Below are 19,079 nucleotides of genomic sequence, written 5' to 3'. Positions count from 1 at the left end.
TCCCCCTCTCCTCTCCTCCTCCTCTTTTTTAGAAGCAGCGATCGGAGATGGATGTCTCTCTTTGCCCAGCCAAGTGTAGTTTCTGGCGGATTTTCTTGCTGGGAAGCGTCTGGCTGGACTATGTGGGCTCCGTGCTGGCTTGCCCTGCAAATTGTGTCTGCAGCAAGACTGAGATCAATTGCCGGCGGCCGGACGATGGGAACCTCTTCCCCCTCCTGGAAGGGCAGGATTCAGGGAACAGCAATGGGAACGCCAGCATCAACATCACGGACATCTCAAGGAATATCACTTCCATGTAAGTCAGGCGGCCGCTCCCCATCCTGCCTCCCCCGCGCTCCGCGTCTCCCTCTTGCCCGCCCGCGGCCGGGAGCCGGCCCTCCACCCGCCCCAGCTCGCCGCTGCCCGCCGCCCGCAGGGCGCGCGTCAGGCTCGCTGTGGCTCGGGAGATGCTCTCGGGCTGCGCATTCCAGGTGACTCCAGCCCTGACGAGGCGCGATCCGGCGATGCGTGTGTGTGCCTCTCCCAGGAGGGGACCCCGGCCGCCGAGGGCACGCAGGGCCCAGCTCCCACCCGCCCCCCAACCAGCTGCTTTCTCTTTTCGAGGTTGCAAATTGGTTTTTTGCCCCCCACTAAATAGCAACAGTTTGGCCACGCTCAAGTGAAATAAAGTAGACGAGGTTCGATTCTCTGGCAGAGGCGGCAGCGGCGGCGGCGGCGGCGGCGGCGCTTAGCCGGCAGGGAAGGTGACAGATAGGGACTGCTCGCGATCCAGCCGAGGTGTTTAACTATTTCCATTTGGAAACAGCAAAACATGCTGACAAGTAAACAAGTTGGGAGCTGGCTGCTCGCGGGGAGACTTTGGACGTGTGGAGGCCGTCATGGACGCCTACCTCTTCCCTTCCCCTCCAGCAGCCCGCACTCTCCAGCCCCATTTTGGGCATTTCCGAGACACCCCCTTTGCCACCCTCATCTGCATCTGGGCGCCTACAGATCCTTTCTCAGTTTAGGCTTTGATAACTGCTCCGGATAATTCCGAGTCAGGATGGCGCAGGGAGAGGAGAGGGCGTGTGTTTTGGGGAGGGGGATTTCTTGTATGGTTGTGCGGATCGGTTCATTTGGAACATTCAACTCTGGCTGGCTTTTGCTTGGTTCTGCCCCGTCCGAGGGAGACCAGTGGTGGCCTGCTCTTTTCTCCTTGCTATTTTTCTTTGGTGGGGATGGGAGCAGAAGCAAAGGAGAGGACAGATCCAGGGTTGGGGACCAGAGAGTCTGCTCCTCTTTTCTTTCGTTGACCTCGGCCAGGTGACCCTCTCCTAATCTACCACCCTGGAGAAGGATGTGGACCTTACTGGAATTGCCCAGAGGATAATTCTCACCTCTTTTCCCCCAAGGCTTCCAGCCCTTGAGGACTCCCAGCAGTGGGTAGGCAGCTGAGAAGGGTTTGTGCTGAGGTCCTGGCCAAGGTCTGGAGGAAGGCGTTTGGGTGGCTCTTCACCCCTTCGATGGACTTAAGGGGGCCGGACCTGCCTTTGGTGCTGCTCTGGGAGCACCTCCCCTTGCTTCATTCCAGGGCCTTGGGGCTGCAAAGCCTGGAGGAATTGCAGTCCTGCTCTCTGGAAAACCCACCAGCCCTCTTGGCTTAATAGAGCCTTTGCTGGCATTCTCGCAGCTGACAGTTTGAGGGAAATGGATAGCCCTGGAGATGTCTCTGACTGCTGGCCCAGGAGACAAGCTTGACCCATATCTCAGCTCTGCTGTTCACCCCCTCACCCCCTTCAACCCGGCCAGAGATGACAAGACAAACAGCTAAGGGGTGGGGGGCAGCAGGGAGGGCAGGAGAAAGGGGACAGACCCAGTTGTGCCTCTCCCCCACTGCAGGCCATAGTCTTCCAGCATTCCCAAGGATGCAGGGAGAAGGGTTCAGAGTGAGACTGCTAGGGAAACTCAGACTTGGAAGTGCATTACTGGGGCTGTGTGTGTGTAGGGGGTAGATGTGGGGGAGTGGGATGGTGGTGAAGGTGGGAGTTGAGCAACCAGTCTTGGTGCTCAGAAGCCCAACCTGGAGATTGCCAGGGGTGGGCCAAAGGTTGGAAGAAGGGGCCCTTGGTACCCAGCATGGGTCTCTGGGAATGCGTGAGCTGCATCCAGTGTGCTGCTCCAAGGATGTGTCTATCTGTAGAAAGCCAGTGGGAGGCAGGGATGGTCACAATCACATAGGCTCTTTATAGCCACACAGAGGTGTTGCTCCTCTGAAAATGATGCTCAGGGAAGCAGTTTCATAGGGAAGAGTTGGGTTAGCCTTTCCAGGCTGCCAGAAAGGTCTGTGGTGGGAGGGAACTGGGGTGGCCTCCTGCCCTCTTTGGCACTGGAGGGCCTCATGAGGATGTCTGGGAGGATAGTGAGCAGGGAGGGGATCTGGAGCCCCTCTGTGTGTGTTCCCATTCTTGTTTCAGGACTTGGACTCTGGGAGGCCATCAGGACTCCTTTCTCTAAATCCACCCAACACCAAAGAACAAGGGAACTGGATTCCCACAGGAGCTGTGCCAGTGGCAGGTGGGGGAAGGTCAGAGGTCATAGCTTGAATGACCTCTCCTCGCCCCATCTTCTCCCCAGTGCCGTTATATCTATGACTGGCATTGACTGAGCTTGAGAAGGGCCCAGATTTCCACTCCAGAGCCAGAGGGCTGGAGAGAGGGTGGGGAGTCACGCTCACCCCAGAAAGTCGGCATCCCCATCCCTGTTTGACTTCCGAGGAAATGGAGGCTTGGGGTGGTAAGGTCACTTTCTCCATGCACACAACTCCAACAGGGACCCCCACTGTGTGGGGCTGCATGTGGAGCAGGCTGGAAGAGGGGCATGTGGGCAGAGAGGAGCACCCTTGTTTGGGGTTGGTTCTTGTTTCAGTATGGCTTGGGAAGAGGGCTTCAGTTGAAGCCCGTGCCTTGCTGGAGAGTTGTTCTTCAGATTTCTGATGTTACCAAGGAAATGGGGCCAAGAGGTCCCACAGCCTCCCATTGGCCTAAAGCTCTTGATGCTGGTGGATACCCCAGGGTATAGCTTGGGCACACTCTGGGTAGAAGATGCTGAGGCCTCCACAGTTTCACCCTCTTGTTCTTCGGGCTGTAATGTTTCGAAGTCCTTCCTTCAAGTGCTGAACTGATTGTACCTGAGTTTACAGAGGGACAAGAGGCTTCCCTGTGGTTCTGCTTCTCAGAGGTGGTGTGTGGAGTGATTCCTGTGTGGCCATCCAAGGAAGCTGGCTGGGAACTGCCTCTGATGGGGGAGGCCGTATCCCCATTCAGCTGCCCTATTTGTATCTGGAGGAAATCAGTTGTAAGGCATCAGGGCAGAAGTGTCGGTCTCACCTCCTCCCCTCCCAGAGCCATGCTGCTCCAAAGGGCCCTCCCTTTTGGCCCCTTTCTGCCCAGGAGGCCAATCCCTTTGCCTTTGCAGCTACTGATTCACAGGAACCTCATGGAGCCTGGAAGGGTCCATGCGCAGCCACGCCCAACCAGGCTGTGACTTCACAAAGGCAGGAGGGTGGTGGCCATGGTGGACTGTCTGGGCCGCTTTGCTAGGCCAGGCCTGCCTGGGGCTGGGTTGGAATGGTATGGTCTTTAGCTGTTAGAAAAGATGAAGCGGGAGAGGATGGCGTGGCTGGACCAGGTGTTCTCAGGGTTGGCTACCTCGGCTTGCAAAGGCTATGGGCTCTTAGCTGGGACTCTTAAGTCACCAGCAGGGTCTCACTCTGAGCCCCCACAGAGTCCCTGGTATTAGGCAGCTCTCTGGTCCCTTCATTTCCATGGCCCTCCCTGAAGGCCCTCTTCTGGCTGCCTGAAGGATCATTTGGGGCTTTGGCTGTCGTGTTGGCTCCTGAGTCTCATTCTTTCTAAGGATCAAGGGAAGACCCAGCCTTGACAATGACCTGGCAGGGTATGAGTCAGGCCCCAAAGTCATCATGGGGCTCACTTTCAGTAGGCACAGTGAGGTGCTCAGAGCCCCAGGATTAGGACTAGGTCTGAGAGAGGTGGGCAGAAATGTGAGGGGCTATTGACATGAGATTTGGAAGCTGGAGTAGTTACAGCCCCAGAGAAAGATACTTCCAGGATCAAATCTGGGGACCTTGGTCTCCTGAGGCCCTGGGGTTTTCCACCGAGGAGAGGCTATTGGTGGCTCCAGAGCCAAGACCCCTTGCCCCAGGAAGCCCAGCAGGTCAAGCTTCTGTCATACACCCTGGGGCCAAGGGCATCTGCTCTGCAGCTCCATGGGACCTGAGGCCATGACAACTTTGGGCAAAAACCAGCCTGGCCTGGCCACCGCTTTGAAAGTCCTCATCTACTAGCCCCAGGAAGGCTGACCCTGCAATCTGGAAGGTTCCTTAGGGTCCTAGAAGGATCCCACTACCCTCCTGCCTGGCTGAACAGGAGGTGCTGCTGTGAGAAAGGGAAGGCCTGATGCATGCTCTCCTGGGATGCTCCCTGTCCCTGTCTTGCCAGTCCCTTCCAGCTGCTGCTTCTGTCCAAGTCTGTAGAAGGACCAGGGTCCCACCTCAGCTGACTCTTGGGTGGGTGTGGGTAACCTGAGGCCCTCGTTTGGTATGGCCCTTGCCAATATCAGGGCATTTCCACTGTGGCCCTGGGTCACCATCCCATGTGCTCCCGTGGGTGGCTTACACAGGAGCCATAGGCACGATCTCCAGCCTCCCCTCGGGGCCTCCAGTTGGCTGGTGGCAGAGAAAGGGATGGATCATGTGAATCCCACCTTGGCTCTGTCCCTAACCCCCTGTGAGCTCCATCAGGGCACTCTAGACTTTCTGAGCCTGTAAATTCAACTATGAATTGAGGCCGCAGGGCAGAGTGTTTCTTCCAACTTGGACATATATCATCTCAGGGCCCAGGGAACTTCCCCCAGGAGGCTCGTCCAGGCCACTTTTAAGGGCACCTCCTTGGGATGGCAATGACCCTTGTGATGGTGCCAGGAGGAGGTGTACTCCCTCACTGACCTTGGGACACTGGTTTTTCTCCTCTTCCTTCCCTTCCCACCTTTAGCAAACTCGGGCCACCCAGAATTTGACACCATTTGTGACACATGACACTATTTAGAGTCAACTGCCCAGACCAAATGGCATATTTAACAAGAATGTGCTGGGGCCTGCAGCCTCTCATTAGGGCCTGGACACCCAGCTTCATGGCTCCCCATCTGCACCCTGGGCTCAGGGCCAGAAAAAGATATCCCTCTGCAAACCTTTCAGCCCATTGCTGGAGTACAGCTCTCCACTGGGTGTGAGAAGAAAACACTGAAACTTTTATTGCAAATTATTCTTGCCTAGAAAAGAGGATATTTCATATTTAATGTATAGATAATAGATATATAAACATATAAAGTAATAAATATGAGTGTTTGGGGGTGATAAAATAAACTTTTTGATTGCTAAATCATGCATGATCAAAACAGCTTGGTACCCACAGCTGTTGTGATTGGGCGGGTTGGCACTTGAGAAGAAGACAGGGTGGTGACAGGAGAGATGGTCCTGAAGCCCCTGGCTCCCCCTTGATGCCGTGCCAAGGAGGGGTTGATTAATAGGGGGAAGGGGTCAATGTGAGGAGGGAATAAACTGGCGCGGGTGGGGAATCTCAGTTCCAGATCAGAGTTCCCAAGGCCCAAAAGCCCCCTTGCAGGGGCCAGGCCAGCTCTTAAACAATGGTCTAGTCCCTACCGGGATCCTACCTTCTTATCCCTGTGTAGCAAATTCTTCATCTCCACGAATGCCCCCATCAGTCATATCATTATTTTTAGTTTACAATTGTTGAGTTTATTTTTGTGACAGTTGCTTTGTGTATAAAAGCAGAGCTTAACAGTCCCATTTTACAGATCAAGAAAACAAAATAAAGAACGAATCTAGCGTCCCAGGTGGTCATGTTGTTGTAGCTCACAAATGGAAAAGTCTGGAAGCTCTCAGGAGTCTGTGGTTCTTCTGGGACTTCTCTTACCAACTTGTGGGCCCCTTGGCTCTATTCTTTCTTGGGCATGGCCCTTTCAGCCAGACATTCGGACTAGGCCTGAGAGAGGAAGGCAGAAATGTGAGGGGCTATTGACATGAGATTTGGAAGCAAGAGTAGTTACAGCCCCAGAGAAAGATACTTACAGGATCAAACCTGGGGACCTTGGTCTCCTAAGGCCCTGGGGTTTGGTTGGAAAGGAAGGTGCAGAGCATTTTCATCTAGGAAGTTTTTCCACCCAAAGGACAGCATTAGAGGGACCCATCTTTGAGAGACTTGCGGAGGGTGGCCGATTGTTCAGCAACTGGTCAAAGGGTAGCCCAGATAGAGGCTGGACTCAGTCACTCAGATGTTGGTGACCAACTGAGTGATCAGCTCATGTCATTTATCATTCATTGAGCCTCGTTGACCTCAACTTGGAGGAACACAAATCCTTCTGGTGTCCGGTGTGTTGGAAGCTGCTCTTTGATAGGCTGGGTCATAAGGAGCGAAGACTCCAGTGAGGCTAACACCAAAGCTCAGGGCCCGGTGGAGTCCTGAGAACCCCCAAGGAGGCTTTTGCCATTTCCGCTGCCTCTAAGTGCAGAAAGAATTCAAAGCTGGAAAGGACCACTGCAGTCATCTTCTCCCTCATGTCACCCATGAGGGTCCCCGGGCCCAGAGTGGGCAGGGACTCAGCCGGGATCCCTGAGTCTCTCGAAGACTCCTCTTCCCAGGCACACTCCCAGGTGCCGGGGCTGCCTTCTACTCAGCGCTGGCTCCTGTTCTGGGCACTTCGTCAAAGCCAGAGCCTCCCCCATGACTGTGTCTCCCTCTGAGGCAATGTTTCCAAATTCAGGGTCCCCAGAGGCAGCAACTATGTGAGGCTGGCAGCCGCAGGGCTCCTTGCAGCCTGCATCCCATACCAATTAGAAATCAACTCGATGAGGCCTTCTGCTGAGCTCTGTTCACACACAGGGCTGGGGAACCTGGGGCTCAGCAGGCTTGGAAGCCTGTCCTTTTTCCCTGGTCTTACCTCTGCCCCTGGTCCTCCCACCTGGCTTGTCCCTTCATAAGTGTCCCATAGTCTGGGCGGTGGGAGATTCAGGAATCCTTCCCCAGACACGCATCATCAAGCATGGAGGACTCTGGCAGCTGCTCTTTTCCTAAGCCCAGTTTTCCCAGCAGCTCCTCCAGGCATGGCCTCTCCTTGGCTTTGAACAAACCTCTTTCCTCCTCTGGGTCTCAATTTCCTTATCTATAAAACATGGGTAATAGTAACAACTACATTATATAAGCACCTTGTTGAAGTTCAGTGCCCTGGGTCATGTCTGGCAAAGAGAAGTCTGTCGATACATAACTAATGACAGCTAGCATCTACTGAGTGCATGATATCAATTGTTAGTGTTTCTCGAACACTTACTGTGTTCCAGACACTGTGCCGAGCACTCTAAGGCTAATACCTCATTGTGGCCTCACATCAACCCCAATAAGATGAGTACTATTATTAGCCCCATTTTCCAGATGGGGAAACTGAGTGCAGAGAAGGAATTAACTCACTTAATTTCATGCAGCCAGTAAATGGCAAAGCAGTCTGGCATTTAAATATTAAGCTATGTTGCCTATGCTCTTTTGCAATACTCATATGCATACTAGCATACACATATATATGCATACATGCACACACACACGAATATATTACTATTAAGTTAAAAATAAATAAAAGAGTTGATGTAAAAGTCTAGGAGAATCCTTTAGTTTACAATATTTCAGTTCCTTGGGTGGGAATTACCCTGGCTGGGGTTGGAGGGGAAGGCACATAGGATAATTGTGGGTGTGGTGTTGGCCAAACAGTGCGGCCAACAACGTCCCAGGCAGACCTCTCTAGTGGTGGGGGAGGCTTTTGGTCTTCCCTCCTGACCTGTTCCCAACAGGGAGTTTCTCCTGAGGTTGTGTCTCAGCCACACCCTCTTCCCAGGCCTCCTCATCCACCCCATGATGTCCTGGCCTCTGAGGTCAGGTCAGCCCACAGCAAGAACAGGTGCCAGCTGAGGCTGGCTGAGATTCAGAAAGCTGGTGGCTGGGTCCCAGCCAGCTCCTCTCTGGGCTGAGCTGTGGTCAGCAGGACTATGCCCCTGGTGCTCATGACCAGCGAAAGCTTGGATGGGAGAGCAGAGGGCTGAGTGGCTTCTCCCAGGTAGAGCTTTGGGGTGCCAGGAATACTTCTGGGTACAGAGCAAAAGGGGGGTGTCTAAAGTGCTGGGCAGCTGGAGCTGGAAGCTGATGTTTAGAACTTCTTTCTGAGTCCTTCCCTGGTCCCCTCCACAATAAGCAGCCTTTATCCCCCTGCAACCTTACCCCATCTGTCTTCCTTCATTGCTCATGGAAGCTCCATCTCTCTCTCCATAGGGATGAGCTCTGAGCATGGGAGACAGACAGAATTTTCTTCTGTGAAACAGCCGAAACTGTGGGGCAGGGTTTGGTGCACTTTCCATGTTTGCTGCTTCTTGGCTGTGTGAGCTTGCTTCATCATCGCTTAGCCACTGGCCTCTCCACTTCCGAGAGCTGAGGTCATGGAACTCTCCAGTCTGGCTCCCCAGTAGCGTCACTGTCATGTTCAAACCTATGCAATGATGTATTCGCTAGGCTCTGTAAATAATTGGGTACCACATTGGTTATTTCCTTTTCTAGACCACTGGGAAGATTTCTGAGTTAGAGAGAGAAGATCAAGACTTTGAGCAATAAATTACTAGATCTGGAAAGGGGCTCAGAAAATGTTGGAACCAAACACTGTTTTACAGAGAAAGAACTTAGGAATCAAGAGAGGTGAATTGATTTGGCCCAATCGCCCAGTGAGTTCCTGGCACAAGGCAGCCCAGAACAAAGGGTCCTGCTTCCCTAGCTGGTGTGGGTCTCCATCCACCTGTTGGTGTCTGCTCTGGGACTGAGGGGTTCGGGCTTTTACAAAGAGGCGGGGAAAGGAGCTCTTACAGAGCTACAGAGAAGGGAGAACACGAGGGGAGCAATAGTAGCTTCGAAGTCCTAAACCTAGCTACGTGCTGCGGGAAGCAGGGCTGTGTGCGTGTATCTGGGGGCGTCTTGGCACAGGCACAAGTGCATCTCTCCTGTGTTCTGTGCACATCGTGTCTGAGGTCTGCGTAAACAGGCCTTAAAGATTTTGACTTCCCTCTACGTCTACACTCCTGGTGGCCACCAGAGGGCAGTGTGGCGCACGAGACGGTTCTGGGCTGGTGGCTTCCCAGGGCGGGAGCCGGGCGTGTGGCGCTAGCCTGGTGAGAAGTGCACTGTCAGGCCTGGCTTTCCAAACATTTCCTGAGCCAGGGTTGAGCAGGGAGTTCAGCTCTCCTCTATGAGGGGCATCTCTCCGCCGAGCTGGCCCTGCTTCCATTGTATCTCTGCAGTCCAGGGGTGTGAGACTCCTGGACCTGGGCTTTCTGACTCATGAGCCCCCGGCTTCCTGTGAAGGAGGTGACTGGGAGAGTGCATTGGATGGAGGAAAGCCACCTGGTGTGCTCTCCTTCCTGCCTTCTCTCAGCAGCAGCAGGAGAGATCAGCACATTTGCACAGAGGGTAATGGGGTGAATGCATGGGAGGTAGCCCAGGAAGACCCACAGGCTTAATAGGGGCACAGAGAAGTTGACAGATAGTTTCACTGTGGGGCTAGTATCATGGAGGAAGCAAGCTTTATATAGGCCCTCAGGCTGTCTGATACCCTGGCTCAAGTGTGGGGACATCTCTCCCCTCTCTCTGCCCCCCAACCCAACCTTGGAAATTACCAGATGATAAGTAGTGCTCAGAAAATAGCAGGTCTGGCATTGACTAGAGATGACAGCTTGGCATCTTCTCTTAACCTCTCCAGATCCTGTGTCTGCTTTCGGAGATAACCATACACAGAGATGGGTATGAAAGTGCCTTGCAAACCAGGGTCATGGGCCCTGCCTGGACTGGCTGGTTTTGACAGTGCTTCTGAGAGTACCGTTCGCCCATCTCTCTGTTCCAGGCAGTCTTGTATTTGAGCAGGTGCCGTCTTGTTCCATGCACAAATGAGCGTCCTCCTACTAACAAGGTTATCAGCTTTAGAGACAGGGTCTGCTGCTTTTGGGGTGGGTGTGGAGCTTTCTGCTCTGGGGCCTGTGACTCTTTCCTGAAGGTCTGCTCCCAGCTTCCTGACCTGGGGCTGCAGGCAGGATCCTCTCTGTTGTGGTCCATCTTTCCCTATTTCCTTATTTCTGATAATTTTTCAAGTCTGGTCCACTGAAGAGCAGGAAAGAAGCTGACATTATGGCCCTCCTACTGGGCCAGAGATCATTTGCATATACAACCCTACTTATTTATGGCAACGACTAAATGAAGCTTTAGATTGTGACTCTGCCTCTTACTTGCAGAGACCCTGTGCTGGCTACTTGACCTTGTTGATCCTCAGTTTTCTCATATGAGAATAATAAAAATAAGGCAGGATTATTGTAAGATTTCAATGAGCATGTGTGTGTGTGTGTGTGTGTGTGTGTGTGTATAAAACTCTTTTCTCTCTCTTCCTATTACTACACCCCGGAACCTCATCCCCACAAGCATGGATACTTTTTATAGCCCTCATCTGTTCTTCCTGCTTCCAGTCTCTCCTGTCTCCAGCCTCTCCTGCCTCCAGCTCATTTTCCACACCCTAAAAGATTAATCTTCTAATCCAGGGTATTTGGTTAGACCAATTCCTGCACCCCAAACTTTTCAGTGGTTCCTTTTTCTGAGAGGGGCTTGGTGTAGTGGGAAGAGTAGAGGCTTCTTTGGTCAAAAAACTTTCAGTTCAAATCTTGGCTCTGCCCTGGTATAGGCTTAGGCACGTTACTTAACTTTCCTGAGCCTCAGTTTCCTCATCTGAAAAATCTGGTTAGCTATACCCATCTAATAGAGTGGTTGTGAGAGTTGGATGAGATTATGGTAGATGCCTGGCATGTGATGGCTACACAGAAGCCAAGCTGGTGAGCAGTCCACAGGAGTCTGTAGGAGGTGATGGGCAGTGACGTTTCCAGGTCTTTGAAGAGTGGGATTAGAGGAAGTTGCATGAGGGAACTAGCATGTGGACAAAGCTGAAGGAGACAAGAGAAGGGCTAAGATGACATATATTTGTAAAAAGGGACAAAGTGGCTGAGGTACATGCCTGCCACAGGGACAGGGAGATTATTATGGCTCCTGCTGATAAAGGACTCCTTTGGAATACCAAGTGTCGGAGTAGGGTCCCAGGCAAAGCGTTTTTGCTACCTGCCTTCACCACTCTGCAGCCCCAGAGATCTGGATGCCAGAATCTCTATCTAGGGTAATTTAGTAGCATCCAGCCTCTTGCAGATGTTGTCCCATGTGGTGTTATTGCTTCTTGTCCTATGTAGCTTCTCATTCACTAGCTGATTCCCTCTTGGCTATTGTAATCCAATAAGTCTGTCTGAAGAGGGGGCTTCAGGACCATCCCTGGTAGAAAGAATGTAGGAATCCAATGGAATAGGATGACCTAATATCCCTCCAATCCACCAGGAGAGCCTCCCATCGACATTCATCCCAGTTCCACGTTAAGCCACAAGAGGGCACTAGACCATGATTTCTGCAGGGAGGCTGTTGAGCCTGTCCTGTTGTGATTTGTACCTTTGGTGAAAACCTGAGCCCCACTTGGTTTCTTCCCAGATGCCATCTTCTCTGGGGTCATAGCAAACCAGCTTGATTCAACCAGAGCCCATAGCACTGAGACTGATAGCTCAAGGGAGGCGAAATTGAGTAGTAAAAAGGTCATGGAATTTGACATCCCTCTCGGGTTTCAATCCTTGCTCTCCTCCTTGCTGGTTTTTTAAACTGTGAGCACGTTATTTAATTTTTCTTTGCCTCACTTTCTTCACTTGCAAAGTAAGGTGTTATCGGGAGATGTTGTGAGATGGTGTTGGGAGGATTAGAGCACACGATGTGGGGACCGCATCTGGAACATGATGGAACAGCATCTGGAACGTGGTTGTCCATCTATCTCTTTCTGGGAGAAATATGAAGTTAGGTCACACCCAGGAGATATGTATGAGATCCCCTTGGCCGGCTGGGGTCATTTTACCCACTATTGAACGCGCTGTGGTTCCAATTCATGGGGGGCAGCAGTGACACCCAGTGGCTGGCATGGAGAACAGCAAGTGTATTCCGATCTTGCAGGTGGTGTGGTGGGACTTGTCTGGGCCAGGTGAGGCTAAGTCAGGGTTAGTGGATACTGGCTTCAGAGGTTTCATTAGCAGAATTTCTCCCCTTCAACTGCTAGGTGCTAAAGACTTTTTTTCCTGAGGGCATTGATGTGATGATGGCTATTGGGGATGTTTCTTGCTAGGGCCCATAGTACGAAGTCACAACTGGAGAAAACACATGGGCAACTGACTAACTTGATTGTAATGAAACAATCCTGGCACCTATAAACCAGAGCCTTTCTGGTGTTTTCCTGGGGCACTACTCTTTTTGAGATGCTTTAATACAGTCTATCTGGTTGGGCTTAGCCAAGAGACTCCAGATCTCTGAACCTCAGTTTGTTTACCTGGGAAATGTAGGGGTTGGTCTGGTTGACAAAAAAGTCTCTTGTAGCTTAAATATGAGTATCAGACATGATTGAATATCTTTTGCTGAGAGTGTCTGTGTGTGTGTGTGTGTGGTATGGGGGATGGGATCAAGTGAGAAGGGGAAATAGGGGTCACTGCTAAGCTTTGGGCTTTACTGGTGAAGAAACTCCAGTCTCCTCTCATTGGAGGGGTGGCTCTGAGGCTGAATTGGGGTGTTCCTGGCTCTCATCCTTGCAGCCTCATCATTTTTCCACCTGAGATCCAGGAGGGAGCATTGGCAGACGGGCCAAGCTCAGGAAGTTATTTAATATCAGCTTTGCTCCAGATTGTGTTTCTGACTCCCTGCCACCTCTTAAGTGGCAGTCATTTGAACAAATATGGCGATAAGACACAGAGAGTGAAATAAGAAGCGGGGAGGGGGCAAGGGCATGGAGAAGGGGTGCGGTTTTATGCTCTTGGCAGAAAACTTGTCTTCGAGGCACTCAGGAGCAAGAAAGAAATGGAAGAGGAGTTCAGCTCAGGGCCCCTCGAAGTCCCTGGTGTTGAAGGAAGAGGGTGGAAAGAAGGGCCTAATATTTAGGGCCTGCAGCTGCAGCTCCTCCTCCTCCATGGGAGGGCCCTATGGCCTATGAGGACTTCTGGCTGCCATCCCTAGGGCAGGTGTTGGAGGGGCAGCCTCATATTCCATTTTCCAAAGGACTGTCTTCCAAGTGTGTAACAGACAGCTAATGGGGGCCTGGCATTGGTGGCGTGTTCAGCCCACGGTGACTGCTGAGCTTCATCTGTACGTAGGCTGTGGGGTGCCCAGGTGTCTGGCCGCCTGCCTTGCTGTTTGCCAAAGCCCATCCTAGCATCTGGACTGTTGGGGAAGAATGAGCAGATGTGCTAGCAGGCCAGCCTGGCTTTTCCTTCTGGGGGACCCGGAGAGGAAGAGAGTCTGCCCCCTTTCATCCTAGTGCCTAGCACCAGCTGTGGGCCAGGCCCATGCTGAGCTCTGGGGCACAGCCTTGAGAAAATAAAAGACTATGATACTTCCTTCTTGGAGCTACTGTTGAATGGAGGGAGGCGGGTATTAGACAAATGGTCTACAGCTCAAAGGGTTATCTCAAGAGAAGCGGGGGCAGAATTTTAGAAAATGGATCTAATGTAAAGTTTAAAGAAAAATTTATGTATATGAAAATGTGACTTCCCTAAGGTGGACAGGGTACAATTTTCCTAAATGGAGTTTAAAAAATTCTAGATTTACCTGCTCCCAGGTGTACTGAATGTTGGTAACAGTGGAGTGAGTTGTCAAGATTGTCCCCATGCCTGGGAAGTTGATTCATTGGCCTTGCTGTTGCTCACAGAGGCCCCACGCAGAAAGGCAAGAGAAGCGAGTTTCATTTCTTCCCCTGTCACTCTGCCTGTGTGAGATGAAGATTTGTGGTGTGGGTGGTTTATTTGGAAGGTGACCCCAGGAAGCCTGGGAGGGAGAGTGAAGTGACACAGGGAGGGAGGAAAGTCATGCATCTGTGTGTCTGTGAGCAGGTGACCACGTGCTCTTCCCAGGCGGCCGTTCATTCATTTCTCTATTTATGCATTTACCTGACATGGGTTTATTGGAGAGTCTCCGATGGGCCAGCCACATGGGAGAGCTGGGAAAGCAGTGGAGAGCAGGACCCGTGAGGTCTCCATTGTCCCTAGGTCTCCATTGTCTTTCTAGGATGTGTGCAGCTGAGCAGCAACTCTCCTGGCCTCTCCCTGCACCTGAAAATCAACCTCCAGAGAAGGGAGGTGGGCCAAGTTTGCTGAGAGTGCACAGCAGATTACGTCCATACCCGGGGCCATGTTCTCGGCAGAAAAGTCAGAGGGCTCTGGGGATGGGGCAGCCTTTCTCCCCCATGCTCTGGGTGGAGGTGAGCCTAGGTAAGGCGAGGTGCAGGTCAGATGAAGAGAGTAGCTCCGTGTGATATTGAAGGGAAGCCCCGCTTCCTGCTCCCAGCTCCCAGCACCCAGCTGACATTCTGCCCAGCCAGCAGCTGACCTGCCCCATGCTGCCTGTTCCTGGATGATTCTGACCTGGGCCCACCCTCCCTCCTCCTTTCCAGCTCAGAGCACCTCCCTGGAGCCTGGGAAAGCAGAAGTGGTAGGAGAGTGACCTCATGCCTCCCTGATTTGCATCTAGGGTTCATTTTCCAGGGTCATGTTCTGTCTCCCTGGAAATGATTGGTCGCTCTTCCCTGCACCCATCACCCCCATCCCTGAGCTGCAGGCTGTGTCTCCCAACCAGGTGACTGACATCGCCCTGCCCTCCTCCTGTCACTCACTCAGGGCTGCTGTTGCCTGCTGTCTGGGCAGGCGTGCTCTGGCCTTGAGGTCCCACCCTGCTGCCCTCTACTGCCCTCTATGTTCTTACCTGCCCAGGTCACTGAACAGAAGAGGGTGGCACAGCTAGTGTCTCAGTCCAGCTGACACCATCTGGAGCCCCATGATGTGTCCTGTATAGCATTAGCTTGTTAATGTTCCTGTTTCCTCAGTGTGCAGTGAGCTCCTGAAGGCTGGCATTGAGGCTCATTCAGCTCTGTCCCCAAGAGCCCCCACCTAGTAGGTGTTCAGTAAAGACCTGTGGACTGGAACAGCTCATTTCCTGCACCAGAATGTCCTCCAGGCCCTCAGCAACCCTCCCAGCTTGGTGATGGCACACATGCCTCCATACAGAATGCTGGGCACACCGTTCTCATTGCTCTCCACACCTTTGTGGGCCTTGGGCAAACCTCAGCAGGGCAGCCTGTTGGAGGAATCTTCTAGAGAAACCTGAGCTCATCACAGTGAGAACAAATGCTGTGTGATGACTGCTCCGGGGGCTCCTTTAAGGGGACTTTTATTTTAACCCCCTTCCATTCTCAGCACAGTGACATGGCAGGTCCCATAATCATCCTCATTTTATAGGGGAGAAAACTGAGGCACAGGGTGGCTAAGTAGCTTGCCCTAGGTGGTTCTGCTAGGAAGTGGCAGAGCTGAGATTTGTCTGTAGCAGGTTTGGCTCCAGAGCCAGGAGGGCAGCCCTGTATTCCAGACCCCTTCCCATTTCCTGCCAGCCCCAGTCTCCTCCATAGTAAGTGGGCATCCTTGGGCTGAGAGGACACACGCCGTGCTGTTCTGGTTTTTGACTTTGGTTGTGGGGCAGAAGGGGCCCTTGGGACCCAGTGGAGTTTGAGATCCTTGAGTTTCATGGACACACGTGTTTTTGGCCACATCCTCACAGAATGTCCCCTGAGTCGGGGCAGGATGGGGCTGGCCTCTGTGTCCTGTCACTGCCACAGTTTATCGGGTGAGTCAGGGACAGGCATTGTTGTCTCTAAGGTCTTGGTTTTCTTATATTTAAAATCAGGCGGCTAGACTAGGTGATCTTTGAGATCTCTTCTGGCTCTGACTTGTGATGTTTCCATGGTGGTGGTTGGGGACGGGGTAGGAAAGCAGGGGAGCCATACAGCTGCAGCAGCCATGGGTTTCTCTGGGGGCAATCCTGTGGGGGGAGGGAGGGGTCTGTGCCCCTGCACACAGGTGTATGGGAGCCTTGTTCCTGTGTGTGTGTGCGTGTGTGTCTCTGTGTCTGTATATATGTGTCCTGGAGACCAGACCCTGTGAGTTACTAAGCTTTGGCATGCATGCGCATCACCAAGGGCTGTTAAAGCACGGACTGCTGGGCCCCACCCCAGAGTTTCTGATTCTGAAGATTGGCTGTCAGGCCTGAGAATTTGCATCAAGTCCAGGACCACACTTTGAGAGTGGCTGTTGATATTGATGGCTTTCACACTGTACTCCCTGGAGTGAGATCAGAGGCGGGGTGGTATTCTGCATAACATTTTTATGAATAAGATTTCCTAGACTGCAAAAAGCCTGCATCCTTCCATTCTTGAAGAATACCAGCCCACTCCCAAGCACATTCTGACAGGCCTTGTCCTGGTGCTGGGTTCTCTCTCTGTTTCTGTGTCCCCTCTTTTCTCTGCATCCCGGATGTGGTGCCTGGCTCTCTCCTAACTTTGGCCCCATGCTCACCTTTCCCCAAAGGGCTGGACTTGACCTGAACCTGCCTTGACCTGTGCGATCCAATCTGTAGTTGAGAGATGAAAACACACTTAATATGTTACAGAATGCCATTCCAAACTCAAGTGGATTTGTAAAAATGATCTGGGAGGTAGAGTAAGTCATTGTGTAACTGTGCCTCAAGAACCTTACTTGGCTCCCACTTGCCCCCAAGGTATGGTTGAGACTTCTCTCTGTGGCATTCAGAGCCATTCATGTTTGGGCTGCAGTACCTCTTTGGAGTCCTGCCTCCCATTATTCCCCATGGGAATCCTCTGCCCCAGTGAGCTGATCTACTGTTCATTCCTCCAAACATTCTCAGCATCGTTCACCCTCAGTCTCGTGATCAGGCCACTTTCCCTGCCTGGAGGACTTCTGGCCTCCCGTTTGCTCACCTGGGCCCTCCCTGTCACTCCAGTCCCAGTCCCATCTTTGAGAGGTTCTTTGTTGCCCAGACCCATGTTTGTGGATTATTTTATCTTTCCACTCCCGGGAGCTCATAGTGCTAGCAGCTGCTGTGTGTTAGGCACTGTATTCGGGCCTGGCAGTGTATGTAGTCACTCATTTAATCTGCACAACCACTATCTGAGTGGAGAACTGCTCTCGTTTGACAGGTGAGGAAATGGAGGCCAAAAGATGCAGAGCTTGTCTAAGGCCACAGCAGTAAATGACAGTGAGGATTCCAGCCCAAGCTGACTCCAGAGCCCGTGTTCCCACGTTTATTGCAGAAGTGTGTGCACGAGCAAAACAACTGGAACAAGCTGAAATGTTATCAGGAGGCATTTGAATCAAGAGCTGAATCACAGCATAGTGATATGATGAAATCCCGTAGAGCAGTTACAATGAAAACTTTGTTCTCTGTGTGGTAACATGGCTATATTTTGAAAACATAATGCCAGTGAAAAATATGATAAGTTGCAGAGTGGCATACCATATATACACATTAAACATCACAATGGCCGATATAATACGTTGTTTATAGACAGAAAGATAAAACCTTGGACTGAATACAAACCAATTTCGTGACAGTCTTGGCCTCTAGGGAGAGAGGGAGAGAGGAAAAGAAGTGTATGTACAGGGCTCTTAACTTTACCTGTAATGTTTATATTCTCTCTTTTTTAAAAGATCTTGGCATTTGACAGCATGGTAACATGTATTAATTCCAGGTGATGGGTAGATAAAATATTCAGTACATGATCCTTTGTTTTTTCTTTATTATGATGGAACTTTAGAAGCCCTAAGCAATAAAAAGATTATTATACCTACTAGATTTATAATTTAAAATAAAAACAATATTAAATCCTCATATTTCTTGGCTGGGGCTTCCATAAGAAGGTCCCACAGACTGGGTGGCTTACAAAGCATACATTTGTTTTTTATGGTTCCAGAGGCTGGAAGTCCAAGATGAAGGTGTTGGCGGGGTTGGTTTCTTCTGAGACCTCCCTCCTTGGCTTGCAGATGGTCACCTTCTCACTGTATCTTTACATGGTCTTCTCTGTGTGTGTGTGTGCCTGTGTCCTAATCTCCTCTTATAAGGACACCAGTTATTTTGAATTAGGGCTACCCCAATGACCTCATTTAAACTTAATTACTTCTTTAAAGACCCTATCTCCAAATACAGTTACAATCTGAGGTACTTGGGGTTAGGACTTCAACAAAGGGATTTTGAGGGGGACACAAAAATATTATAACAATCCTAAAACAAAAAAAATGCATGCCTGATGAAATTTAAAGAACCATTGTTAGATTTTCTGAGTGCAGAATTCTGTAGAAGTTCATCAAAGCTATTTATTTTTTCTCCTTTTTTTTTTTTTTTGGTGTTTCTTGCTGCAAATGCCCAAGGTGCCTGCTTAGTTGGTCATGTAAACAAGAGAGCCCTGTGGAAGAAGTTGCACAGTGTTAGGTGAAATAGAGGCAGATAAAGGGAAGGACACACACAAGCAACTGCAAGGGTCTGAGAAGGGTCCACAGGACAGTGCTGTGTTTTAAATTTAGATCTCAGGTGCAAATAAGCAAAACAACTCATATATAAAGTGCACAATTTCTAGCTCTCTTATCAATTAATTAATTATTTCAACAGCTGCCAGTGAGCACCACACTTGTGTCAGTAACCACGTTAGGCATCCCTCCACCCTCCATACAATGACAATGGGCTGGGACCTTCAGCTCTGAGGATTTGGGTTAGCAGTAAGAAAGAACTTCCCAAAACAATGGGTCACAAAATAGGGCTACGGAATTGTTTTCTTTGGGACATGTAACTACATAGGATCCCTCCCATCCCATCATTTTATTATGCAAATCGTCAAACATACAGAGAAGTTGAAAATTTTGCAGTGAACATCCATAAAACTACGCCCTAGACTCGGCAATTAATATGGTACTCTACTTCTTTATCACATCCTCTATCCATCTGTCCAGCCCTCTATCCACTCTTCACCCTATCCTATTT

General features: G+C 51.1%; 1 protein-coding gene across 10 annotated transcripts in view; it reads left to right on the top strand.

The window, feature by feature from the left end:
• Positions 1–19,079, top strand: part of NTRK3 (neurotrophic receptor tyrosine kinase 3) — a 390,942-nt gene that overhangs the window by 695 nt on the left and 371,168 nt on the right. For 5 of the 10 annotated variants that reach the window (XM_026448340.1, XM_026448342.1, XM_026448338.1 and 2 more), the window contains one exon: positions 33–295. In XM_026448340.1, coding sequence (XP_026304125.1) covers positions 48–295 — 248 coding nt within the window. In that variant the 5' untranslated portion in view covers positions 33–47. Of the gene's footprint in view, position 1; positions 296–19,079 lie in introns of those variants that run through there. The other 5 variants (XM_026448341.1, XM_026448337.1, XM_031935801.1 and 2 more) reach the window with 1 other exon arrangement.

Source organism: Piliocolobus tephrosceles, chromosome 6, assembly GCF_002776525.5.
Source record: "Piliocolobus tephrosceles isolate RC106 chromosome 6, ASM277652v3, whole genome shotgun sequence".
NCBI classification, from domain to species: domain Eukaryota; kingdom Metazoa; phylum Chordata; class Mammalia; order Primates; family Cercopithecidae; genus Piliocolobus; species Piliocolobus tephrosceles.
The sequence above is the reverse complement of the archived record's forward strand: the minus strand, read 5'-3'. Positions and strand labels throughout refer to the sequence as shown.